Genomic DNA, 20,548 nt, shown 5'->3' with positions numbered 1-20,548 from the left:
ACAGTATTATTCATTTCCTGTCCTAAAAGGTTATGTAGGATTTCTATATGCTGTGCAAGAGTTGTCATATTTCACCCAAAAGTAGTTGTAGGTATTCACATTTAACATATACATTCAATTTCAATGAATAGTATTATCTAATATTTTAATACTGTAGCTGAAAGTATAAGAACACCAGTCATCTAACAAATAACCTATTCCTCTTTATTGTCAATGACTTCACTAAAACACATGCGTTAAACTTCCTTTCATATAAAACATCCTAGATTGTTTTTATTTCAGTGGGTTTTGGTGTCTTTTTTTGACTACGCCACAATGACTGGCATACAAAAAACATGAGTGGACATGAGTGAATAAAGGAATCCTGCATGAACCTACTGCAAAAAGAAAAAAAATACAATTTTGGACACAGAAGAGGAGAATGGTGAGGAGAGGAATACAGGAGTGAGAACATCACAGGACATTAACCACAGAAGATAGATAACAGTGGAGGGGGATAAATAAATAATCAAGAGAGGGAGGAAGTCAAAAGTACAGACATTCTAAACCAGAAAAAATTAGGAGGATTTTCTTTGTCCGACATGCGTACCTGCAAGAGTATTTTCTGTCTATAATTCTCTGGTTTTACTCTTCCTTCTAGGTCATTTCACCTACTTGCCCATGCCCCCCACACACCTCACCACCACCTGCACAGATAGCCCAGCACTAAAGGCAACTTGCCAAACGCTCAAGGCAGACGCCTGATCTGGCTCCCCAGAAAACAGAGCAGCAGGTAACTCGGAAAGCCTTCACCAATAGCTTTCGCAGAATTCCAGCAGGTAAGGCTGCAGAACCACATTTCAAAGGCATAACTATTTTCCAAAAGCCCCCTCTCTTATGCAGAATGAATGCAGTCACCCTTTACTTTTGCTTTTTTAAAGCTAAAGATCATTGTAAATATTTGCAATTAATTCAAATACTTTATCTGACCGTGAAATGTTTACAGTCTTCATTTCAAACCCAATGTAAAAAGCTAAGGTATATCTTACTTGTTTATGAGAAAGAAGGAAAATGTGTCTCTAATACTTTGTATGGCTTTAGTCTTGCATTTTTTGATTTTGTAACAGCAGCCATATGTGCTTTGAAGTTAAATGTTCCCACTTTGTTACTTGCTGTGGATTATATCCACTTAAACTGATCTGTAAACATTTAATGCCTCAACATTCATTCTTTTCATGCTGGTCTTCTGCAAAACTTCTTGTTCTCAAAATTATACCACATTAAAGAGGGAATATCACAATAAAGAATGCCCAAAAAAGAAAAAAGCTTGTATTTATGAGAAACATGCAAATTTAAAAATAACAAGCAAAAGGTCAAAGACAAACCAAAATACATATGTATGAAACTGAAGGACGGCCATGAGAAGAACAGTAAATCACATGCTTTTTTAAGACTATGAACCAAATAAATGTCATCATGAAAGACATCTTTATTTGAACTAGAATTGAACTCTAACTTCTAAATACCACTTCTTAACAAAAATGGCATTTTGAATTTCTTTGTAGAAAAGATTCTGGATTCTCCTGTTCTATTAGGCCATCAAACCAACAACAAACCATGTTTCAATTTGTGAGGACTAGCATGGTCACCTTCTAGTACCTGAGTCCTCATAAACCAGAGTTGGGGAGGCTTTGGGTGATCAGATCCCCACTAAGAGATCCCTATTACTTAAGAGGAGTTATCTACTTCATGAAAATATAGTTATCCTCCTAAATTGAAAGAGGTATGGCAGAAGTCTGCATAAAAACACAGATTCCAAAACTGAATTGGAGGCAAATTAGCTGCAATTTTTAACTTTAGTATTTTCAGTTTCTATTTAACACCACCTACAGCAGTCAAAATGAAACATTTTTGCAGTATACAATTCATAAGCTACCACTGCAAGCAATGAGTGAGGCAGTGATAAAAGTAAACTGAGCTGAAATGGTTTCCCCCAAAATCAAGAACAGTGCAGAAAAAGCACAATTTACAATTTTGAGCACTAAGTACCTGCACCAGACTCATCCTCAGACATCAACTACATTTCATCCCTCAGGCTGAAAATAGTGCAAAAACTTTGTATCTGTCATGTATACCAAAGCTTCTGCTCTTTTGACACAGTAAATACCACCACAATGACAACGTTAATGTTATGCTTCCATTCTACCCCTTCCAAAGTCGCATTTCGTTCTTTGGAAGATGTTTATCAAGGTACACTTATCTTCAGTAATGCATGACTGTAGCTTATTACAGTTCGGTAACAGAGTCAGAAGGTATGTTGTATGTATTAAGATTCAGGGAAAAAAAAACCACATTTGGAACAGCAGACTTGTTGCACATTCCCCCTTAAGCTTCTTCAAAGAGAGAATGTGATTGTTTTCAAAACAAGGATGGAAAACACACACATGAAAGAGTTAAGAACACTTAAGATTTTGAAATGGTAAGCAACTAAACTGAACCTTGCCCTAAATTCTTACTTTAATCTAACAAACCCAGCTAGCATGTTCCCTACAGAAATAACTGCTGAGTAGCTTCAGGAAATTTGAGTAAGGACATTCTTATCTAACATCATAATTTGTAGGGAAGTTCACTTTAATGCTGCTTCTGCAGTCTTAGTGGAAGGACATTAAAGCACATGAAGATTGTTTGTCAGCATAGAAGTTGAATTTATTTTTTGAAGTCACAACATCACTTGGAGTTCACTGTGGGAAAGTTTTTACAGTGTTGCTGCCCTCCAACACCACAACATATACAGTAGGTATGTTTATAGTAAGCAGACAGACTAAGAAACCAAACAAAAGATAATCAAATGGTTTGTACAGAAATGGTTGAGCTTAACTAGACTGGAAAGACACAGGCAGATGTGAGCCAAGTACACAAAACAGGCATACCATACACTGCTGCTGCAGCCACCCAAGAACTCTCTGTGCTTGCGTCTGCTTTAACCCTGCGTTATATGTAATTTCTGCAAGAAAGGAGAATGTAATGCCAGCCACTGACCACAGAATTTCTTTGGTCTAAGTCCTCTTAAACCTTTACTAAGCAATAACGTTTCCCATGATAAATTCTTCTGGGCAAGTCCTGAGGGTCCAGGGATGAAGACCCCACACCACTTCTGGAAAAAGCTAAACAGTTAATTCTTGTCCTGGCTGGCTGAATTCCGGTGATGAAAAATTACATTTTCCCTGATTAAAACCCCCTTTGCGAGGGTACAATCTCTTTGTATGTTTTTTACCTAAAACGGAAGTGCTGAATTTCCTGGGATGTTTAAAAGAGTTACTTTGTCACACCTAAAATTGGCTACAATGACAAACAAAGCTGGATCAGAAGCATCATGAAACATATATATAGGCAGGTCAGGTAAGAATATGCAGGGGTTCAATTCATTGCTGTTCCTTTACACAAAATTTTCTATCCAAACATTATGTTTGTCTACAGTTTAAAAAGCTTAACTACAAGAGGAAAAAATAAGAAGGGTGTTGGGGAGTAGGGGTGTAGCAAGTTTAATTCCACGATCCAGCAAGCTTCTTTTCCCGATATTAAATATATTTCACAATATTTCTATTATTTTTGAGATATAACTAATGTGAAGTTGAGGCTGTCCCTAAACAGCTAAGGAATGACAAAGAAAGTTCAAAGCGGCAACACAACCAAAGATTACTTGCATTTGTCTGCTCAACTCCTGGCTCTGAAACTTTTCCCTTTGAATGGCAACACAATAGGATTTCTTATTTTCTACAATGCAAACGCAACTTCAAGGAATGAACACTTAATAAAGGATAGTGCCCACATCAGTTTAGATAAGAGTCAATAAAAGCTAAGAAACACACATTTTATAATGTATTTTAAATTACTTATATTAGTATTCCATGTATGAAAAGCAAATTTATCACAATCAAACCTCAACTTAAAAAAAAGAAACCAACATTTATTCATGCATGACTAGAATCTAAAGAACTTGAACAATAAAATGTTTGATAGAGATAATCAGGAATGCTGCGAGGCAAATGGAAAAAATTATTTTATTACTCACGGGAAGCAACAATATTTGCAAAGTAAGGCAGCAGTCTTACTTCCTGCATAAAAAATGTTATTACTACTAATAACAAATATCTGAAGCCTCCATATTACAGTCTCCTAAGATTTGACATCTCTGCTTAATAGAGAAATAATAAAAATTATTTCCCAAAACTTTCTACAATACTTTTAATTATAAAAGTATCTCAGCCACTGATGTAAGCATATAATAAAAAGTGAAAACACATTCAGTCTGTGACCTTAAAAATACACAACCGTTGAAGACAATGAAGTTTACAATACATCAAAGTAGAAGCCCAAAAGATAAGCAGTTTATAACGGTCATTATAATCCAGACAAACTATACTGGAACAGTGAAGGTGTAGCAACAACTCAAGCTGGAAGATGTTAACTTTTTTCACCTTTACGCAGAGCACCTATCTAGATACTTGCCGATTCTTGAATAAAAGCATATTCTCCACATATATTTGCTTGAAACAAAAATAGCTTCCTAAAATTTCAAGGATTGCTACCGACAAAAATCCTTGTATAAGGACTTGTCTGAAATTCCTAGGATTAGTTGTCACCATCACTGCAAAGAAAATGTATGGAAGCACACATTCTCTGCCAGACTAGCAACCTCGATTCAACATTTATTCCTTGACACACAAGAAAAACTAAAAATAAAAAAATCCACCACCAAAGAAATTTTGAAAAGCGTTTTAAAAACAACTGTTCTTTATAGTAGGCAGTTGAAAGTGAAAGCTGTTCTGCATTTCCTAACTTTTCCCCATTCCTGAAATATTCTTTTGGGTCAAGGGTCTTCTGTATCTGAGGTGGGATCACTTAAGTTTCTCAAAATGGTCTGCAAATGTGGCTAGCAATTAAAAGATAGTGAGATGCTCCTACAGCAATGTAAATGCTTAAAATAATAGTCACATCTTACACTCAAACCTTCCAGATTATGACGTGCTGCCACCATTTAGTAAGCTCTTTTTTTTAATTATATATTCTTCTGTAAGCATGCAACTCTACTTAACTCTTCATGACCGTTTGAGAACCCACTGGGGGCCGTGATCCATAGCAAGGAAACACTGCTCAACAACAACTGCTGACAGACCGCTCTTTTACAACCTCAAATCCTCTTTGTCAAGTAACTCCCAACAAGTCTTATCAGGCAATCAAAGTCTCTCACTAGCGACTTGTTTAATTACCATCCCTGGAGAGGAGACTTGAAAAACTGATTTATGTGTCACGGTAGCCAATTTGTTATCCAAGAGAGCTCCCATATCAGTGGAGGATCATCATAGTTTAATAACCATCCATTATCAACACAATGTGATTGAAAACTGGAATTTCAATTAGAAAAAGAAATAAAAAACAAATAAAATTAAAGAGATAAGCAAGTAGGCAGATCAACACTGATATAAGAACGTTAGATATAAAAAGATTCTTTGTCAGCATCAATTGGAACAATTTGTAAAATGGCCATGAGCAAGTTTCCCCCTTAAGCTTTAAGAGCTCAAAGTATTAAAATTATCTGCACTTATAATCCAGGTATTTATGCAGCCCAAACATATAGAAACTGCAAGTGACTGCTTGCACATTGTCTGAAAGACACCTGCACAGTGCTTTTGCAAATTGGAGTTGACTGCTATCAAAAAGCTTTCTGAAGATCCAGTCTCCCCACCTTACAAAACTGCAGTTCCTAAAAACACACATTTGTTTAACTCTGGAAGCGCTAGAAGTGGTTCCTGTATTACCCTGTAAAAGACACGGAGTTCCAAAGAGCAATACCATGCACCCAGACCAGCATTTTCACTAAACTCCACCTTCAATTTGGAGAAAGCAGTCAGGCAGTTCCTGGATTGTCTCAAGGTCAAGACTTCCTTCTCTCTCAGAAGCAAAGCAAGCAAGCAATTTGCATTTAGAATGCAAAGAGGCACCAAAATGGCACGAGAAACACCAAGGACACAAAACAGTTAACATTTATGTTTTTACTGAAGAGAAGTTAGCCATCAATGCAAAACATTGGGTGTAATAGGCAAGATTTTCAAATGCTGTCATATCCCTCTGGGCTGAAATAGTGTAGAAAGAAGGAAGATTATTTGGTAACTGATTAAAATGACAACATGAAAATACATGACTATGTTTAAAAAAACAAAGCTGAAGTATTTCATTAGAAACAAGCTCTCATCCCTCCTAACTTCAGCTGCCCTCTCTCCCAAACACAACTGAGTGAGCTTTCAACCTGTGAGAGTAAGCAGAAAATGAGAAAGAAAAGAAAGAACAATCTTTATTAAAATAAGTGATCTTCATAAAATTAAATTGTTAAGAGGATATTAATCCTAATCAAACAGGTTAAAGATTTGGTGGTACAAGCAAAAGGGTTAAAAAAAAGACAAAACATCATGACAGAAAAAATACAGCAGAATACAGCTACAGAGAGATGGAACTTCACTGTGACCTTAATATTGTTGTGGGCCAATACCACAGAAAATACAACCAAGGGGATAGTAGACTTAAAATAAAATTTGAAGTCATCTAATATGTCTAGGTCCAAAATATTTAGCTGTTCAGAAACACCACATAGATCAAGCCCCGTGTATTAAATTTGTACAAACATCAAAGAAAATTAACACAGGTTTGCATCAATCATAGCTAGCAATTTCTTCATCTCTCCTTTAAAAATGTATTTACTGCCTCACTGTATTTACCTCTTGAGTTTCACCAGCCCAAAAATATAGAGGATGTGTTCAAATCCTAAGAAAAGATGAAAGCTTGAGAATAGATTTGATTTTACAGCAGTGTTTTACAAAAGTGGTTTAGAGCCTAAAAAATTTTAATACAGATTAAATTCCTCCGAGATATAAACTTGGAAAGCTTTGGGAAGGTATCTTCTAAGTTTTTGCTGAGATCCAATAAACACTAGTTCTGAAGCTGTTGGGATGTCCAAGAAAGAACTCCTCCTTATCCTATCCACAGCAGATTCTCTTTCAGATACTTTAGTTTTGATGCATCAAAGTCAGGAAAAAATCTCAGCATTGTAGCAAAAGTACCATATTCACAAAAAAATTCTAAAGTCAAGGCCAAACAAGAACATGGGCCAAAGTGCTGCAGAAGCTTCCACAAAGGTAGATTCTTTCCTCAGCAAAACATTTGCAAAGACATGTTATTCTTTCCATGAGAAAAAGCCACAAAGCTGGTCTAAAGATTCTAATTATTAAAAGGAAAGGGGTGAACACACTGAAAGACTTCTTGAACAATTCCAAATGGAGCCAAACTCTGACAAAAAGACCTGTTAAGTTGTATTAATAGCTTGCAAATTATGTATTCCTTAAAAAAAAAATAAAATACAGAAAGGCAAGCTTTTCTTTCACTTATACAAGCATAAATACAAAATTATGTTGTTGAGTTACCACGAAACAGTCTGAATTTCTACCAGAGTAAGACACTTGGTTTTGACCAGCAGGTATTGTTATTTTGCTTGATCTATCAGTAGCTATATTGAATACAATAGGATTATTATTGTTTACAAATGAGGCATTTTTAACATTTTCTTCTCAAAATGACATGCATTCATCATTAATTTTTCCAAGCTTTACCAATTCATTTCTAGAAGATGGATTCCTACATAAAGTTTTGTTGACTAAATTCAGATGCAGGCTACATTATTAAGGAGTTGTCATTTCAGGTCAATAAATAAGTACTCTGTTTATTTTACCCCAAGATTCCAACTATTGAGACGTGCTTCAAGGTCACTGTCATCCAAAGAACTGGGTTTTTTATGACGATGGTCCTGGAACATAAAAAAGTCAAAGAAAATATTAGAAGAGTTGGCAGATATATAGTCTAAAAAAAAAAAAAGCTTCTCATTGACTTGGCCGTGCCTATGCTGCACTTCTTAGTAGTGTCACGATACCTCTGACAGCTTTAATCTAAATGGCTCAGTTACCAGTAGGATACTGTGCTAAGAAAGGAATTCAGATGATAAATTAGCCTGCCTCCTCACTTTAATTTTGTTCTTTATTTTATTTATTTCCAAAGCAACAGCCTCCTTTACAAAGAGTGAGTTTACTACACAAAAATCAAAATACTTTGTTCTTCAGGCAACATACTTTTTCTAGAAATGATCCATCTCAACAGTGTCTTTGTGGGGCTAATCCAGAATTCAGAGATCAGCCTTCAAATAAATTTAAAAAAAACCAAAACCAAAACAAAAAAACACAGCAAGGCAGCGATAGTTACAGTGGCTAGTACTGCCAAGGCGGAGGACTGCCTAACTCCTGCCCAGCTCAAGCCTGGGGTCCTCTTTGCAGAAAGATTTTCCAACATTCTGTAACGACTGTCGTTACTGTTGCGCCAGGCTATGTCTTTCAGAAGAAAGTTTTTCCTCTACGATAACAGTAACTACTGGTTGTATTTAATGTATTAAGTAGGGGAGCTGGTATAGAAAGTTTTCCTTAACTGAGATATAAGGCTATTTAAAAAAACAGAACAATGAAGCATGAATTACTTCGTCTCACCAAGTTTTGTCAGCAAGAGGTTTGTGTATTGGCATGCAAGCACCTCTTTTTTAAAACTGCTCATTCGTTATGAACGTATAGTGAATGGAGCTTTGACTTCAGTTAATCAACACTTGGTTGAAGCAGTTCTTAATGTTTCTTAAAAGACTCCCTGTTCCTTTACCTGGGCCTGAATTATGCCAGAACATCTGTGCGTCACTGACAACAGAACAAGATATTATTTGTTCCAGCCAGCCAAACTTCCATCAAACTGTTTGGCAAAGCTAGAGAGGATTATTTCACTTAAAGGCCCTTTTAAAGCTGTAATCCCAGCAGAATCCAGTATATGGAGCTGAAGAACAATGAAGTGCAGTGATTTGTCTAATACTGCCCTGGAAGCCTGTGGCAGAGCCAGGAACAAAAACGAAGCAAAACAACAACAACAACAAAAAAATAAGCCACCAACAACAAACCACGCCAACAAAAAAAACCCAAAAAAACTTTAAAGCCCCAAATCCAGGTTTCAGATGAAGGAAATCCTTTTCTTTACGATAACCATTCCATAAAAAATATTTCTTTAAGTAAAACAAACAGGAAACCAATAAGGAGAAATTTAGTAAATCCAGCATCTGTTTTATTTTTTATTTTTCATTATGGCATTTCTTTTTAAAATTACATTTGTATATATACAACCAAGACACACAAGTACATTCATACCAACCAGAGCCTAGAGCAGAGACATTCGATTTTTGCCCACAGACCATTTGCAGCCTGCCACAACAAAGCATCCCCTTGCTAGTTCTCTATTCCAAATGCATAGCAGAACACAAATTTCCTCTGAAAGACAGACCTCACAACCAAGCTTCCAGTTTAACCCACTTGCACTTCATGTCCTCATAAATTCTTGATTGTGCTCAGTAAAGAAGGGTAAGAATAATCTATATGAATTGCTCAGGTGTCAACAGCCCACTTCCAGCTGCAATATTTCTAAACTTCCTCTGATACAATCAAAAAATAAGTGTGGGCAGACCTACAACAGACATACAGCAAATTCAGTGTTTCAGGGAGGAATGAGAGCTGTTACAGATGCACTGGTTGTGGTAAAAGAATCGTACGAGACAGACCTCTCCAATAATAAAGACTAGACACTACAAGGCTACAGTACACATTTGTGAAGGAAAACAGCATACTTGTTGATAACATATTTGTCAGGAGTAAATTTCAGTTTAAATGCCTGCAATTACACATACAATGTTATTAAATATTTTGGACTAAAAGGGTTTTACATAAAGTCTGTTTAGTGTCCTTCCATCAGCCATAATGCTAGTTGTGGAAAGTTTGATAAAACGAACTGTCCAAAATTCACTCTTTCAGAGGTCAACCATCACTAAACAGAGCCAAAGACATCTATGCAGCTTTCTTTAATCTACTATTGCAAAATACAAGATGATGTCAATACAGTCAGTTTTGCCAAGCCTAAGGGAAAACAATGCAGCAGACATTAAACACGCTACACTAAACAGAGGTCAACCATTAGGATGAATTGAGAGCATCCTACAAGAAATTCTTTTCCCCTGCACTGGCAGAGGGCAGATTTTGATGAGCTTTAGTCCTTCCTAAATCTCCTTCCCAAATGTCTGCACTTGTACACAGGGATCATGACTCATGCAATTAGATGTAACAGCTTTACAGGGATATACACAAACAATTAATTGAAACTAGAACAAGTTTTATGGCAAAAAGGAGAAGCATCTTACAGACAGTGGTGTGGCTAGGTTATCTCTATCTGTCTGGCGAGGAGGACTCATAGAATGTGATCTTAATGCTGACTTCCCATCGTACTTGAATCTTTCCCTGTTATTAAAAAAAAAGCAAGCAGAAAGAGAAATCATTTTCAACAACTTGTGCCACACAAAGGATGTTAATCTTAAAATAAAATCTTTGAAAATATACAAGAGAATAACTGTCAAGATGTAAAGATCAAAAACAGTAGAAGAAAAAATTATTGTTAAAGGCAAACAAAAGCGTTAAGCATCCCATTAAAAAAACCAATACCCAAAAAACCCCACACCAACAAAACCACCAGCAATATTTTGTGTATCACAGTATATTAAAAGGCATTTTCTGCATTTCTATTACTACATGATCCAACATCTCCCAACAAATTTTAGAATACATCTAAGCTGGCCAACAAGGCTGATCTAGGAGAATATTTTTGAAACAAAATTGCTAAGCATATGAGACAGCATAGGATAAAATCCAGCAAGTCAGAGAGCAAAAAAGAATTCAGGTGATGCTTGGCCACATCATAGAGGAGAAGACTCTGAAGACCAAAAAAATAGGTTAGATCAAGGTATATCATATAACATACAAACCCAAAGATAAGGACAAGAACTACACATACAGCTCAATAGAAAAGTGATGACTTGAAAGGCCAGAGTAAAATGTCAAAGATACAAGTCATAAAGATTGCATTAGTTGCATTTTATTTCAGCTCTATTTTACAGACTACAGTGGTATGTACGGGGGGATGGTAAAGAAAGGTCCACAACTCAGGATACAAGTACAGCATGAACAAGTACTCTGTCCAATAGAGAAAAATAGAGAACAGGGATTTTCTGGAAAAGCTTTTGTCATAAATAAAACACTTGAACAAAAGGAAATTAAGAATAGCAGACAGGTGAAGATAACCTTCACTGATGCACCTGGTCAACAGACATTTCTCAACTACAGAACAGTGAAAGGAAAGAACAGCCTGGAACAAAATAAAATAAAAATAAGGTTATTAAATAGGTTGATATAGCAAAAGATCCAAAGCAGTAGCAAAACACCCTTCGGCATACACTCCGCTGTCAAATCCACACAAAGTAATTAAAAAAATCCTCTTAATCCATTCACCTTCCTATGACTAGCTATATTGTATTAAAATCAAATCAGACCATTAAAATACCTTTCTTTCCTTCCATCTGGCTGCAAATTAGTAAGTTATACCAAAAAGACAGAGACGGATTAAGTGTTTATGAACAGAAAGACAACTGTTGGATGTACAATACAAACTAGTCACTTCTAGGAAGACAAACACAAACTGTTCATGAAGCACACTGCCCCAGCTTTCATCAAAACAGCAGGGAACAGTGAAATATAACAACTGGGAGCATACCTTCCCTTCCAGCACCAGCAAATACCAACAACATACCTGGACGCAAAATAACAGTTACAGAGCAGTAAATACTTCAGATAAGCAAAGTCTCAGAAGTAAAAAAGATCAAAAGAAATATAATGCAATGACTATCTCTAGCATTCCAAATAATGCATTTCTTACCAAGTGTTCATTTGACACAAAATTATCTTTCATTAAAAGGAGACAAATGCCTGTCAGTAAATCTGCACTTTCATCAGCCAACTCTTCTGAACAATACTCAGATGACCTAAAAATTCAATAAAGTTTCAATTGTTTAAAATGGAAGAAAACAGAATCCACGCCCCTATCATTAAGAGATTAAGGAATATCAATAAATATTCAAACCAACCCAAGTTACTTGCAATATTTCTAAATTAACAAAATGAGGGGAAAGTCTAGATACATTCTTAGTTCTGTATTTGCTATTTTGAAGAGGAACTGAAAAGGAAATTGCTTTGCTTTATTCTATAAACAGAATTTGAAAAACCATTAAGGATGGACCACAATTTTGCTCATATCAAGAATATACTATCCACTCACTCCCTTTCCCAGCCTTCTGCTGATACAAAGTCAGGCTCCAGAAATTACAAAGTTTTTTTCTTTCCTCCCACAACAGGTGAGTGGGGAACCACCAGAGTCTTGACAACAGCCCTGCTTCAGCCAAAACAGTGAGCTAGCCTGGAAGAAGGAAGCAATTTGCTGCTAATAAAAAATCAGTAAATAATTTCCTACTAGGAACAAAGTAAGGGAAACTCAATGGTTCCTCCTGGTACAAAACGGCTACACACTGACCTTTAACAATATTCTTCAGGCATTATCTATAAACATACAGTAGAATTTTCCTATGGGGTCAGAAAGACCAGGTTTCTGTTCAAACCAAACTACACATTCCTAAAACAAATTCTCTCATGTTTCAAAATAAAGATGCACCTTTCTGGCACCAGCTGGCTTGGTCTTACTCACTTACGTCCTAGTTTTTGCAAGTAAGGTTTGTCTATCTACTTCTTATTTAGCCAGATATACTTCTCTGTATGAGTATTTTGGCTTTTCTATGTAAAGTTGTTTGTGTACTGAAAGATAAAAATAACTTCTAAAAGAACTTCTCAATTTGTTTGCTTTTTTTAAAAGGAGGGAATCTTGAGATAAACAACATCAAAAAAATTACTCAAACATTTCTCACTGACATTATCTATTTTACCCTGAAAAACGTTGTAGTCTATCTGTAAGAACTGAGTCATGGTTGGAAGGCAAAATTTTCACCCAGCCACATATATTACATGCCTGTTGATACAATTTTCCTGATGCACATTCTGAGTAAAGAGACAAGTCTAATGTAACAAGATCACCATCTGCTGACTCTCTCTACAAACTGCAGATTCCTGAAATTAATATTTTACATCTTAAACTGACAGCTCATTCAAAACTGTAAATACAGACAGGATCTATATGTTGAGTATAGCAACATCTTAATATAGACACTTGTAAATAAGTTTTTAAAAAGCTATTTCTACAAAATGTAACAGCTGAAACATTTACCTTCACTATTTCTTCCTGCATAACTCATACATGTAACAAGTTTTTCATTTCTATGAAGATTAATGTATGTAATCTACAGAGCTATCAAAATTTCTAATTGCCAACAAAATTCAAATTTCCTTAGACACAGCTCCATTCTCAGTATGAGTACCCACTAGCACAGCCATACCTATACAGCTAAATTTCACTTTCAGATTTCTTTAAACCAGCAATTTATGCCATACCATTTACGTGCTTCTGCTTGTATGAAATGCATATGCAGTAAGGGTCTCCAGAAAACTCAGAGCATTGGGAACCATCTGTTGATCACCAATGTCAGGTATTGCTACAGTCCCACAGGACAAAGTAAATGAAATAAAGTCTCAATAGCCCACCTACGACTTTGAGAACTTTGCCAGACCAAGCTGAATCTTAGGTTCAGATAGTGAATGGGAAAAGGGGTCAGATCTCCAATATTCTACTATAAACCAAGTACCAAAGAGAGAAAAAACATCACAGAGAATCAAGAGACTGAGTAGATGGAACTGTACTCAGCCTTCCTCAAATGGTGACAAGCCCCAGTTGGATCCAAAGTATGCTGCCTCATCCCACTCAAATAACACTGCAGCTGACAGCACAGGTAAGGAACTTGAAGAAATTAGGTGCATTTTTATGCTGCAGATGTGGCCTTGTAGAGATACCAACATGCTAGATTAGGCCTAATAGGGCCCAGTTGTGTTGGTATTGCTTAATTGCTTTGAACACCCAGAGTGATCCTTTCTCATGATGGCACCACTCCCAGCAACCAAGACAATCTGATCAGATATATGCCAGGTATCTTGACACGGCATGACAGCATTTCTAAAGCATAACACATTCCTTATTTTCATAAGATCAAACTTCATTCTTTTTATTGAGGGCATCTGAACAGCTCTTCCCAACAGTTCTTTGTATCAGCAAGACTAAAGCACTAATGGTAACAAAGCTGGCAATTTCTCCCTTTCCCACTTTTGTTTCTTAAACCACAAGTCTGTTATCAAAACCACAGAGCATCTGAGTTCAAGCAACCAGAAGACCCCTTAGCATTAACACTGCAGTACTCAGAAAGAGGAGATGCAAGAGTCCTAAGAGCAACTTTTCAAATGACTGTTAGAATTACACAGAGGAAAAGTTTCATGATACTCGATATCAATGTGATGTAACTTGCAAGAGTGCCTATCTGTCATCTATTCAAATCACTGAGAAGTTAAAAAATGTGGGACTCTGCACTGTGATATATAGCATAAACATCAGTGTACCTAAAAATAAAATATAAAAAAAAACCAGCTAATGATAACCATTTATGAAAAATATAAGCAAACACATAAGAAGAGCATTAGACTTCTGAAACAAAACCTGTGAGCATATTTATAATGGAATGAAACTAAACCAGAAGTTTCATATAGAAGTAGAGCAAACACACACTTCCTCTTGTACAGCACCTACTGATTTTTGAATAATATTCACACTCTACCTCTAAGACTGCTTTTTTCACCAAAGATTTCAGAGAGTTTAAACATTAACTAAACCTCAAAACAAGCAAACAAGAGGTAATTCCATCCATGAATTCTTTAATGCAGCCACATTAAAAAAAATAAGAACACAGATATTGATAATCAGCACAAAATTGCACTGTATAAGAAAAACAAGAAAGAAAATACTTCAGAATGTAAACTGAACTGAAATTTACCCAAGATTCCCACAAAACAGGACAGGAAAAAAAGCTTGTGATTTTCAACAGTGTCCAACCAACCAGCTTGGCACACTATCAATAATGCAGCAACATTTTTCTAAGCCAAGAGGAAAACAAGCCTTAATCTGATACATTTCATTCCCCTACCTGCTCTGTAAACAGCTCTATATACCCAATGGATTGGAACCAACGATGCAGCTTAAGTTTACTGGCTCCTGCAAACATACCAAAAGAGACTGTCTGGTGGATTGCCTTAACAAGGTGCAGCTGCAGATATTCAGGATTCTGCTGTACAGCTGCAAATGAGGAATACTGAAAATTTTGCGTTACCCAAATGACAAACGCCCGATCTAGGCATAGGGGGTGCTAGTCACCAACAAAGCATGTCTGTAGTGGACAGCATGATATAAATCAAAAGATTTTAAATCAAACTCAGAGATTGTTCAAACAAGGATGGAGTCATTGCAAACAATCTTCCCCACACAAGAGAACAAAACAAAACAGCAGAGTAACCCACAGGCTGCAGCTCTCACAAGTATATCTGGTCCAGTCTGACCTTCTGTAATCCAAGATTCAAAGGAAATACGAAGAAATCTTGCTATTTCATAAAGCCGTAAGACAAACAGGTAAGTGTTTAATAAGAAGTAACATGCTCACAAAAAGATGGATCAAATTCCTCTTTCTTTGTATGCATCTAATTTTTCTTCCTTTGTCACAGAACAGCAAAACTTGCCTATCTGCAGGGAGCCACTATTCTGTTTCCTCTAAAAGAGCTGTGAGCAACAACGATAGAACATCCTTGAAATCTACCATCTGTATGCCTGCTTATATTTCTATCCTCCACAGAAAAAATAATTTAAAACTATTTTATATAAAAGCTCCTTTTACCATTAGGACCTTATAACTTTTAAATTTAATATTATAAATCTATGCTCCCCACATTTTTTGTCACTTGCTTACTGTACATTCCTTATATTTTGAACTGTACAGAAATAGTGAAGATTAATCCACCTCAGCTTCATTAGTTAATACCACTTTCCAGTTTTCATACATCAACATGCAGAAAACAGGACTGTACAAGAACTCCAAGGGGACAGCAACTATTTTTATCTAATTTAAGAAAAATCTGGCCTGAGAGTCTTCTGCATCTCTGCAGTCTTTTACCACATCATTTCTTCCTTACTGCCTGTCCACATTTGTCTGGGCTTCCCACTCCCAGTTAGATAATTCTGTATGAATTCTGTCTCTTGCCTTGAGACCACTGTGCTTTTCCACCGTAGTATCTGAGGTCTCAAAAACATAACCAGAGTACCAGCTTATTTGACAGATATTTAGAATATTAGAACGATAGCTATTATCTACATTTGAAGTCTACACAGAGCATGAAGACAACTAGTGGTGCAAAAAAAGTGGACTTTGACTATTCCTACATCTGTAGAAAGGCTGTTTGTGCAAGTCACATGTACCCCATGGTAACCATCAGCCCAAATCACTGTAAAGCCCTCTCTTCAGCGGCTGCTAAATTTCTCAAACTATTAGGCCTTTTTGATCCTCCATGCTAAGTGTCTGTAACTGAAAGGGGAAGAACAAGATGAAGGGAAAGAGGATAGAGCTATGGGACACAGAAGAAGACTTACAGAAGCCAGAGAAGAAGACATAACAGAGGAACGTAATAACAGAAAAGCATAAAAGTTATCATAAATTAGAAGCTATTATCAGAGTCTCTGTATATAAAGCACAAACACCATATTTAAGCTGAGTCCCAGAGGCAGCGTGACAAATTCATACATACAAATTGAAACAGACAGAGCTTATCATATCAAACATCTATTAAATATGAATAAATATTGATTAAAGCAAATGCAGGAATCTTACCCATATGTAAGTGGCGTTGCTAAAGGTAATTCCTCTTTAGATGATACCTTCCATGATTCTTCCTGCTTAGATTCACTGTTTCTTAGTTCTCCCACTACCCAGTCAGGTAAGCAGTCTGGGCTACTACTCCGAACTCTTGTATTTGCTTCATCACAATAAATTGACTATAATTTAAAAAATGTAAAATCAACACTATAGTTACACAAACATATTCTTTACACTGTTCCGTAATTTCTTGCAGGAATATTTGCAGTATAAAAATTCCTTTTCCAATTAAGTCAGTGAGATATGCAAATATTACCTTCCCAACCCATGGAAACTACTACAACAGGCAATGGTCTAAGTGTTTTCCAGTACTCTACTTGTTTGAGTATGGGTAATTTTAGCATAAATTAGGACTGTTACCTCACTAAAGCTGATGCCAATGACTGCCACAGTATAATCACATCTTCAGAAAACAAACTACAAGCTTAACAATATCTGTGTGAAATATCAATATCTTTTCTCTCATAGAAAGGTAGACTGCAATAGTCACCTCAGGCTACAAAACCACCTCATTTAAGTGGGTTTTTTCTTTCACAAGAACTATCTGCTGATTAAGACAAAGTACATCCTCTAGAGTCTTTTACTGCAAGTCTGTCTTATAAAGAAGTTACACCCACCATGTATGAAGGTAAAGTCTTCAGTATCCCTGGTTCTGGTTTATGTGTAAAAGGACCTTCCAGCACACCTCGCTTTAGCATGTGGAGCAAAAGTTTTGCATATAGGTTTCTATTCTTCCTTCCCGCCACTCCTGTGCCTGCTCCTGAGGGTTCGCATAGCTTTTTAATCCACAGTGCACACCTTTGTCGTTCTAAAAATATAGATATATATAATCACTATACATTTTCAGAGCAAATCAACACACAGATAACAGAAGCCATTACTGGTCACTGATCTTGTAGATGTTTCCCTTCCATCCAAAAGTTTAAAGCAAAACAAAAAACCCAAATGTATGAACCAAAGGGCAAAAATGGTTGAACACCTAGATCAAAAATAAGTCTTTAATAATAGTTCATATTTACATCATCCAGAAGTATTTTCCATAAATTCCTGTTTTCCAGAAGTTTACATGTCTTCTAGGAACAGCATGTTTTGGAATCAATCTCTAGTAAGTACAGAACTCATACAACACCAGGAATTCTAAACTCACTGCAAGAGCTGCCACTGACTATAACATAAAGCTTGCATGAGCATTAATGTTTTAAACACACAATAAATCTTCATTCATTTAAAAAAACACTATATACACAAGCTTTTCTACCACATGATAAAATTACTCATTTGATTGAATATTTCTAAAACAAGGTCTTAATTTGCAGAGTTCATGTCCTTAATAATAACCAGTTTGTTCTAATCATTAGATTTACAAAACATCATCAATTGATGTTTCTATTATTATGCATTCCTAAGCCAAATTTTAAAAACTTTATCTCTGAAAAAATTTGCAATTTTGTAAATGCAGTCTCAAAAACAATGTCCTTTAAAAGCTTTTAGCTTCTACTGGATTTGTTTTTGTAAAAAAAAGACATTAATGTATTTATGCAAAAGTACATTTACATCACGAAGGTAAGACAGATAAGCTCAAACAATAGCAGTAGCTACATAAAAAAAATCCACCTTCAGATGTTGTACAAACTCCCCATCAAAACAGTGCCTTGTAAAATTAAGTGTATGGTTAAATAAAGTGATATAAATACACATGATAATTATCAGTAGATTTTGTTATTAGTGTTTCTTTACATGCACGTTAACATATTTACCTGACCTACACTGTAGTTTTAGAACATGAGGCTTTATATCCACAACACAGTGATCAAATTCTGCATCTAGTTTTTCCCAGACTTCCTCTTCACCATTCATTTTGAAAGAACACAAGGTAACCTGCAAAATTATTCACATTTAAGTACAAAAGATCAAACACCACTATACTACTGCCAAAGCCAGTTGTATGAGCTTGAACAAGGCTCAGTGCTTAGGTCCTGCCCTTGGGTCCCAGCAACCCCACAGGCTCGGGGAACAACAGCTAGAAAGCTGGCCGGCCAAAAAGGACCTGGGGGTGCTGGATGTCACCCGGCTGAACACGGGTCAGCAGCTTGCCCAGGTAGCCAAGAAGGCCAGCAGCATCCTGGCTTCTGTCCAAAACAGTGTTGTCAGCAGGACCAGGGCAATGATCATCCCCTGGTACTCAGCACTGGTGAGGCTGCACCTCAAACACTACGGTCAGTTTCAGGCCCCTCACTTCAAGGGCATTGAGGTGCTGGAGCATGTCCAGAGAAGGGAAACACAGCTGCTGAAGGGGCTGGAGCACAAGTCTGGTGAGGAGCAGCTGAGGGAACTGGGGGGGGCATGGGTTTAGTCTGGAGAGGAGGCCGCTCAGGGGGGAAACCTTATCTCTCCACAACTACCTGAAAAGAGGTTGCAGCAAGGTGAGGGGCAATCTCTTCTCCCAAGTAAGAAGTGACAGGACAAGAGCAAACAGCCCCAAGTTGCACCAGGGGAGGTTTAGATTGGATATGAGGAAAAATTTATTCACCAAAAGGGTGGTGAGGCATTGGAACATCTGTCCAGGGAGGTGGTGGAATCACCATCCCTGGCGGTATTTAAAAAAACACCTGGATGTGGTGCTTGGGGACATGGGTCAGCGGTGGGCTTGGCAGTGCTGGGTTAATGGTTGGACTTGATGGTCTTAAAGGTCTTTTCCAACCTAAATGATTCTATGATTCTATACATTAGTCTCTGTTCACCTTATGCCATGCAAAGACATACTTTGGAACTATATGCAAAACAAAACTAAGTACTTTATTATGTTTAAATAAACACCGTAAGATGATTCTTCACAAACAACAGATGTTCAGCGTATTTCAAAAATGGGTTTGCTGAGATTTGAAAATGAAAAGTCAACCACACAAGTGTTCAATTACACACAATTTGTATAAAACACCTAAAGGCATTTGCATCATAGCTGCATTCCTAAGTTTTTCTCCCTTAGACTTAGTATCTTATCTTTTAGGAGGGGAAAAAAGGATGGAGAACAGCAAATAAACCTGTTAAAATAAATACACATAAACATAAGCAAATAAGTAAGTTAAAAGTAATAGAGCAAGCAAACGTTGTCAGAATTGGGTTTTAACGAAGGAGCATTGCAAAGACAGCCCAACAAGAGCCCCTTACCCGAGGTCACCTGTCAGTAGGTTCCCAGCTGGGCCCCGCACCTTCCCTGTACCCCAGCTCGCCACCAGCGTCTCTCGGCCACCTGCAGCCGCACACGGCGGGGGGCTGCCGCAGCGCCGGGCCTGGCCCCGCAACACCTCCAGCCCCCCCGCCGGGCCGGAACAAGCGTTTTCCTGCTTCCCTTCCCTCAGCTGCCCGACCAGGCCGCTTGCTGGGGCCGCGCTCAGCGAAACACCCGGCCCCCGCCATGCCACAAGCCGCCCCCAAGCCCCCGCCGGGCACCCCTGGGCGAGACTCCCCCGGCCCCGCTCCGCCGGGACACGCCGCCGCCGTTACCTCGCTCTCCGCAGCGCCCAGGCCTGGCTCCGCGTGGTAAAGACGGCCGGGCCGGCCTATTCCCCGCTGAGGGGGGGCTCCAACCCGCCGGCCCGGCCGAGCGGCCAAACCGTTTAAACCGACCCCACCCCCGCTCCCGGCGGCCCCCGCCGGCGG

At 37.6% G+C, this 20,548-nt stretch overlaps 1 protein-coding gene across 3 annotated transcripts in view; it reads right to left on the bottom strand.

Moving 5' to 3' along the window:
- The window catches only part of CEP112 (centrosomal protein 112), a 171,813-nt gene extending 151,265 nt beyond the window's left edge, over positions 1 to 20,548 (bottom strand). The window contains exons 1-6 of one of the 3 annotated variants that reach the window (XM_055794990.1): positions 20,393 to 20,548; positions 18,646 to 18,766; positions 17,506 to 17,696; positions 16,844 to 17,007; positions 10,298 to 10,394; positions 7,760 to 7,834 (exon numbers count right to left, since the gene is read on the bottom strand). In XM_055794990.1, the coding sequence (XP_055650965.1) occupies positions 7,760 to 7,834; positions 10,298 to 10,394; positions 16,844 to 17,007; positions 17,506 to 17,696; positions 18,646 to 18,745 (627 nt within the window). In that variant the 5' untranslated portion in view covers positions 18,746 to 18,766; positions 20,393 to 20,548. Of the gene's footprint in view, positions 1 to 7,759; positions 7,835 to 10,297; positions 10,395 to 16,843; positions 17,008 to 17,505; positions 17,697 to 18,645; positions 18,767 to 20,392 lie in introns of those variants that run through there. The other 2 variants (XM_027786856.2, XM_027786857.2) reach the window with 2 other exon arrangements.

Source organism: Falco peregrinus, chromosome 2, assembly GCF_023634155.1.
Source record: "Falco peregrinus isolate bFalPer1 chromosome 2, bFalPer1.pri, whole genome shotgun sequence".
NCBI classification, from domain to species: domain Eukaryota; kingdom Metazoa; phylum Chordata; class Aves; order Falconiformes; family Falconidae; genus Falco; species Falco peregrinus.
The sequence above is the reverse complement of the archived record's forward strand: the minus strand, read 5'-3'. Positions and strand labels throughout refer to the sequence as shown.